Source organism: Gregarina niphandrodes (genome assembly GCF_000223845.1).
Source record: "Gregarina niphandrodes unplaced genomic scaffold scaffold00027, whole genome shotgun sequence".
In the NCBI taxonomy this organism is placed as follows: Eukaryota; Apicomplexa; class Conoidasida; order Eugregarinorida; family Gregarinidae; genus Gregarina; species Gregarina niphandrodes.
The window spans coordinates 10,821-17,429 of NW_011645796.1; the positions used below are offsets into that span (position 1 = coordinate 10,821).

General features: G+C 49.2%; 3 protein-coding genes across 3 annotated transcripts; 1 reads left to right on the forward strand and 2 right to left on the reverse strand.

Moving 5' to 3' along the window:
• Positions 1 to 29: 29 nt before the first annotated feature.
• GNI_114900 (DNA ligase) lies at positions 30 to 2,224 on the forward strand (the record flags this gene model as incomplete). Its single annotated transcript, XM_011133347.1, has 3 exons — positions 30 to 133; positions 218 to 1,287; positions 1,364 to 2,224. Coding segments are annotated over 3 exons (2,035 nt in total), but the record flags the coding sequence as incomplete, so codon positions are not given.
• Positions 2,225 to 2,359: 135 nt separating this feature from the next.
• On the reverse strand, positions 2,360 to 3,697 carry GNI_114910 (hypothetical protein; the record flags this gene model as incomplete). The annotated part of the gene is made up of 1 exon (XM_011133348.1): positions 2,360 to 3,697. The coding sequence occupies one exon, from the start codon at positions 3,695 to 3,697 to the stop codon at positions 2,360 to 2,362; it is 1,338 nt and encodes a 445-aa protein (XP_011131650.1).
• A 651-nt stretch (positions 3,698 to 4,348) lies between these two features.
• Positions 4,349 to 5,764, reverse strand: GNI_114920 (hypothetical protein; the record flags this gene model as incomplete). The annotated part of the gene is made up of 1 exon (XM_011133349.1): positions 4,349 to 5,764. One exon carries the CDS (start codon positions 5,762 to 5,764, stop codon positions 4,349 to 4,351), a length of 1,416 nt encoding a protein of 471 aa, XP_011131651.1.
• Between the last annotated feature and the right edge of the window lie 845 nt (positions 5,765 to 6,609).

Below are 6,609 nucleotides of genomic sequence, written 5' to 3' on the forward strand. Positions count from 1 at the left end.
GAGTACGCCCCTATGTATGTTTGGTGCAGAATATCAGAATGTTTACTGGATGGCGAAATTTTATGCTGGGATGCCAATAGTGAGACAGTATTGCCTTTTGGCCATTCAAGAACTGTTGCTGACGGCGAACTTGGTAGGGTATCACTTTTGTTGTTGCTGCTGGGGGTAGTCTGCTAGTGAGGGTAGTCTGCTGAGTTTATGGTGCCTCGTTCTGTAGCGGATTGCAACTTGTTTTATGTCGTGTTTGATTTGATGGAGGCTGTGAATAAGGCTGGTAAGAGATTTTATTTGGAGCAGGTACCATACTTCAAGAGGCGTGAGATGTTGCAGAAGGTGCTACTGCGACAAAGAGTGCACGAGTTGGAAATTATACAGAGTACATTATTATGTATACCTGTTGATACAGATGAATCTGAGGAAGTAGAGACGTGCTTTCCGTGTGTCCGAAAGTTTGAGAACCTTGAGGGCTTGGTTCGTTATCTGGGTGAGGAGCTTGAGAAGGTTCAGGAAGAACGTCGCGAAGGTATTATGATCAAGCAAGTGAGTTCGCGATATTTTTTCAACGCCCGATCGAAAGGCTGGTTTAAGCTGAAACCACGGTTTGGATGGCTTAAGGACTCGCTCGACCTCGTCATTGCTGGGTTCTACCTCTCAGATGGCCAGAGACGACGCCGACGAGAAGCCGACTTTCTAGACAGACGCGATCATATCAGTACATTTCTGCTTGGAGTTAAGGAAGATGAGGGCTACCGTGTCTTCACCAAGTGTGGAACCGGTTACACTATCGAAGAGCTACGAGACGTCACGGATGAACTCAAACCCTATATGCGGTCTCCGGACGACGCTGATTGGAACCAAATTTTCAACTTTTGGTCTCCGTCTGCAACAAGTGAGAAACCGGACTATGTTATTCTACCTCAGCATTCCATCGTGATGGAAATCATGGGCGCTGAACTGGTCCCGTCGGAAGTATTCGACTTACCCTACACACTCAGGTTTCCCCGCGCAGTTAAGGGTAAGGCTTTCCGCCGAGATAAAAATTACGACGAAATTAGTACGGTAGCTGATATCAAGGATATACTCCAAAACAAGCATTTCGATAACCCTCCCGGAACAAAGTTGAATGATAGCGGGGATGAGGTCCATACAAAGGACAACAATAGAAATAAGAAACCCAAGGCTGCTACGAGAGCCACAGGCAAGCGAGATCGAGTCGACGCCTATACCGAATCGCTGATAAACAAAAAGACCATTACTCAAGAAAGTAACCTGTTCAGTAAGCTAACGGTAAGTATGTGTTTGTACACAAACACGTGTGTTTGTACACAAACACGTGTGTTTGTAATAATTTTCATTATTTAAGTTTTATGTGGAGCCTTATAAGGACTCAATGGAAGTCGAGAAAGCAATTTTATTGAATGGAGGGGATCTGCAACGTACGTACCAAACAGGGAAGCAGGACTTTGTTATTAGTCATGTTTTAACAGCTCGAGTAAAATTATATCATTGTAAAGACGACATTTCAATTTATTTGCCCAAATTTGTTAATGACTGTATTCGCTACCAGACAATGCTTCAGCCACATCCGGCCAATGTACTGGTACCAAATCTTGAACTAAAGGCTGAATGGGAACATAAGTTTGATCCGATTGGAGATAATTATTTAGAACCGATTAACTTGGATATGTTGGAACTCCTATTAAGCCGTGACGATCTTTATAAGCAGGATATAGAAGACATAGATCCCGAGCTATCTATTTATTGCCCATCTAAAATCATAGTTTTGAAAGGATGGGATCCTCAACGTGTTGGCTTCAGCAGCCTGGCGTTCAATCACGGAGGTCGCAAATCAGATGACGTGGGTAATGACGTAGAGGTGAAGAAAGAATATAGGAGCAACTATGGGTCGGAGAAGTGTGAACGCAGCTTCGACTGGAATTATATGTCGTACACGGCTATGCCATATACATCGGGTAGCATATCAGAACAAATACCCCCGCAGCTCGCCAAGTACCTTAACAGGTACAGAAGAATGAATGTGATTTATGAATCGTTAAGACTGGTGTTAGCCAGTTTTTTGTGCGACGGTTTCAGGTTGCGATCAGAGGAAGAAGACATCTCCCGTACAAAGGCAACAACCATTTACCTGCACCCGGAGCACATACACCTGGGGGAAGTTCAGGGGGAGTCTAGAAGCATTTGGTCATTCATGTACCAACCATGAATTCCACGTTCTTAAATAATGTTGCCCGCCATCTGCATCTGCCCGCCATTTTTTTGGCCAAGAAGTTCCGCCATTTTTTCGGCCAAGAAGAAGTTCCGCCATGTGTTTTACGTCGAGCTGTTGCGTCAGAAAAAATCAAGCGGCATCCATAACAGAGCAGTGGTTGTACGCGGTGGTCATAAAAGCCAAGGCGACCCTGCTAGCATAAGCACTCGCTTGTTCGGCAGCCACTTGGCTTGCTACTTCGTCCGTTGCACGATTATAAGTTTCATACAACTCCTCCTTGGAGAGCGAAACGGTGAATGGTTCAGGTCTTTGTAGAGCGGCGGCAATGACTTCGGGAGTTTCGTTAGTACTGGCGGCACGCACAGCGATGAGTTTGTCCAACATAGTGCGAACCAGTAGCTCCTCCATCCACGCCCATTCGCGCAGATCGTAACTCCGGTAGTTGGCCCGGCGGAAGACTTTGGTAGTGTGGCCTACTGGGAACGCAAATGGCCGTCCACGTAAACGGGGAGGAATGTGAATCCGCTGACGTCGCATCCCCCTAACAACCTCTGGGAAGTAGGTGGCGAGAAATAGTTCAGCGCATCCCTTGTACGCACTCTTGTAACGTCGTTCTAGGTGTTGTCGTCGGTGCTTGCCCTTCAATTTGTCCAAAGACTGGAGAGTAGTACTGTATCCCTCCTTCACGTCGTCGATGTGAAGGCAGCTTATGGCGTTCCCTCGCTGGCGGGAGCCGCCAATGTCGCTGATGTACCCACCCACAGCATCCGATATCGAGTCCGATAAAGGGTCTGAGAATCCATTAGGATCCCCACCAAGCCACAGCAGTGACACTTGCCGAAGCCTTTGCCGTCCGACAGAAAGGTCGGGAACGAACTCACTACTTGTGAACATTGGTGCATCCTGCTCAAACCACATCCTCGCCAATTTGTATGCAGCCTCCGGAAACCAGCGCGCCAGAATTGCGAGATTCCGCAGATACTGCGCCGGTGACAGTGCATCTCTGTTCGCATGACACCGAGCCCAATGGACCAATGCAGGTACTCCCTGATCAGAACAACTCTGACCGCCATCTGTCTCGATCGGTACATTCAACTGCTCCTTCGAAGCCTCCTGGCGCGGCGACTCAACCTGTCTCCTCTCGTCTTCCTCCAACCGTCGACGAGGAATCAAGAACATTACATCCGACAATTTTTTATCTTGCGGTCGATTATAGTAATCCTCGAGCCACTCAACAAGTTTCGCAGGATTTTCTAAGTTCTCCTCCAGGAAGGGTCTGACCTCGTCAACATTGCTATAAAGCAAAAGGTCCCGAACTCGACGGCTCACAACAACTTTCATGGGAGGCGGCGGGGGAACCTCCGCACTGGGGCTGAAGTAACTTGAAACTTGTCCTTGACCACATCCCGCCAGTACCCCTGCGATGTCAACCTTCAACCAAGCCGATTTGCACTGCTGTGTTCTCATGAAATTCTGGTTTTATTTTTTTTAACAAAATTCCTGACTTCTGCCTGGGCCAGTTAATGGGATATGAAAAATTACACACCAAGCATTTTTGAGTGGTTGTATGCGGTAGTAACCACGACACCGATAATTCTGAAATGATAGTCATAAGCCCACTCGCTGTACAACACGATGAATAGTATGGGTATGGAGCAAGCCGGCTCTGGAGTTGGAAGGGCCCGAAAATCGGCAACACAGGAACTTGTCCATGCAGCCCGTATACGTCTCACCCGCCAGTACCCCCACGATGCCGACGTTCAGCCAAGCTGACTTGAACTGAAGAGTTCTCATGCCACCTTTTTTGACTCAAATTTCCGACTTCCGTTCCGTTAATAGAGTTCACATAGCTCAACAGAATGGGGTACCAACGGACCTGTTGGTCGTACAACAATTGCGTTACTGGGTACCACAGGGGTACCGTCGGCTTGTTGTATTCAAGAGACGGTTTTAGGGCACATATTATCGTTGCCGTTGAACGAACGGGAACAAAATACTGACTGGCATCCACGCGCCCGAAGGCATGGTAAGACATCAGCATGTGCCATCAGTATGTGCCATCAGTGTGCGCCATCAGTATGCGTAATAGCTTTGGTCGACGATTGTTGCATGAAAGATTCAGCCAAGTACTGTTGACTGATTGTAGGCGGTAGTAATCAGGACACCAGCAGTTCTGCAAGCATACTCATGAGCCTGTTCTACGGCTACTCGTTTCGCTACCTGCGGCAGAGCTTGGTCATAAATATCGCGCAAATCGGCTCTTGAAACAGAAACAATAAAGGGTTCCGGCGCATTCTTGGCGGCAACAAGAGCGGCGGCATCGAGGGCTTCACCAGTGTTGGTGGTGTGCTTCGACAGGACTTGGTCCAGGACAGTACGAACCAGTAGCTCCTCCATCCACGCCCATCGGCGCAGTTCGTAGTTTTGGTAATCAGCTATGTTGGTGATTTTGACTTGGGAACCGAGAGGAAATTCAGGCACTTCCCCGGCCGAAGGTTTCGGCTGGGAGGGGTCGGGGAAATACGTAGACAAGAATTTGTCCCTGCAACCCGTATACGCCTCACAGTAACGACGTTCGAGCATCGTTTCTTCACGGAGGGACACGCGCTTCTTCTGAGCGTCGAGGCGAGCCAGGTACTCCTTCTTCACCTTTTCCACGTCCACATACCTAAGGAAGTATGTGTCGTCTTCCTCATTTCTATCCACTTCGCTCAAGGAATAGTACTCGATTTCCCTCAAGGACCTCTCTAAATCTGCCACCACCGACTCGGTTATGGGGCCTGGCTTTACATTGGGGTCCCCGCAAAACCACAACGCTGCAAGTTGACGAAGCCTTCCCTCGTGGACAGATAGATCCGGTATGTAGTCGTTTTGTTTGTACAACGGCGTCTTCCATATACCGATATGGCCCTCCAAAACACTGGCCGGGTGCCAGCGTGCGATAACTGCTAGGGTCCGTAGTTCCTGCTCAGGGGACATGTCTTCCCTGTTCTTCCAAAAGTAAGCCCAATTAACTAAGCCAGAGGGTGACCTATCGAGACGACCGAAGCCGCACAATCCCTCCGGATACAGGTCAGAAGGCGGACAATCTTCAAATGCCCCTTCCCTCAATGATGTTTTTTCGTCTATAGAATTTAAGCTGAACTTCAGCGCACGCACTATGACCTGAGCTTGCCGCTTCTGACAATCGTCAGCCGGTGCGTCGCGATGTAGCCATTGCATCGCTGGCAGGTCTGCCTGTCGCTGCTCGTACTCCTCCAACTGTCGACGGGTCAGGAACGGTCCACCGGCCCGCGGGTTTTCGGGAGCATCTCGTGGAGTGCAGTGGGTCTGGAACCACTCGAGAAGTTTCCTCGGCTTATTTTCATTCTTCTCCAAGAAGGCCTTGAGATCCTCGCCGACGCCACTCATCCAAATATCCCGAGACCACTGGCCGAGAACAGTTGCCGAGCCCCTCTCTCCTTCAGTGGCACCCGCCAGCATCCCAACCATGCCGATTTCGAACCAAGCTGGCTTGCACTCAAGCGTTCTCATCTTGCCCACTTTTTTTAAATTCCTTTTTTTCTCGGCTTCCGTTTTGGCCACCGGTTCGGATACGTGCCAACCGGGGATGACTGAATTCGCATGACTAAACAAACCCCATCTCCGTGAACTTTGTTGTCCGGCCGTGACTGGGAAGTGGACAAGCTCGCCCCATTAACGTCCCGTAAAACACCTTTCCTCCAACACTTGCACTGAACAGGCGCCGTCGTACTGACGAGGCGCCGTCGTACTGACGAGGCGCCGTCGTACTGACGAGATGGTAGTTAAGTTCACCCAGTTACAGCTAGCTCGCTGTTCGTTCGGATGTATTCAACAATAACCTCTCAATAACCATCAATACAGTATGTATCACCATGCTACATTACGGCATCACTGTAACCCCACAGAGGATCCCCTGGTTTGCATTATCATCTGCCATTATCCTTTGTAAGGTTTCGAGTAGTATTTTGTCGGCGATGTACCTTATTGTGAGTCGCCTGGTTTATTTATGTTCCGAGAGGGATTCCCCCGTTCCTGAAAATGCCGCGAGACCAGTACCTCGCGTAACGAAGGCATTCTGCCGAGGATTCTCCTGGAATGGGAGAATTGATAGTGTTGTTTCTCGTCTGAGTTAGTTCTAGCTTGAACGTCTTTTGGGACAGAAAAGACATTGGGGCATATTTGGGACACCGCGCGCGTGTTTGCAGCGCATCACTGGACCAACCCAAAGCGATCTCCCTCCTTCCTACGAGGCCTCTCCCAGTGGCGGAGAGCCCAACAAATTTACGGAACAATTTAAATGTAAATCTTATGACCAGTCTCTTAAGTGGGGGCTGGGGGGTTGGGGGGGGGGGGGG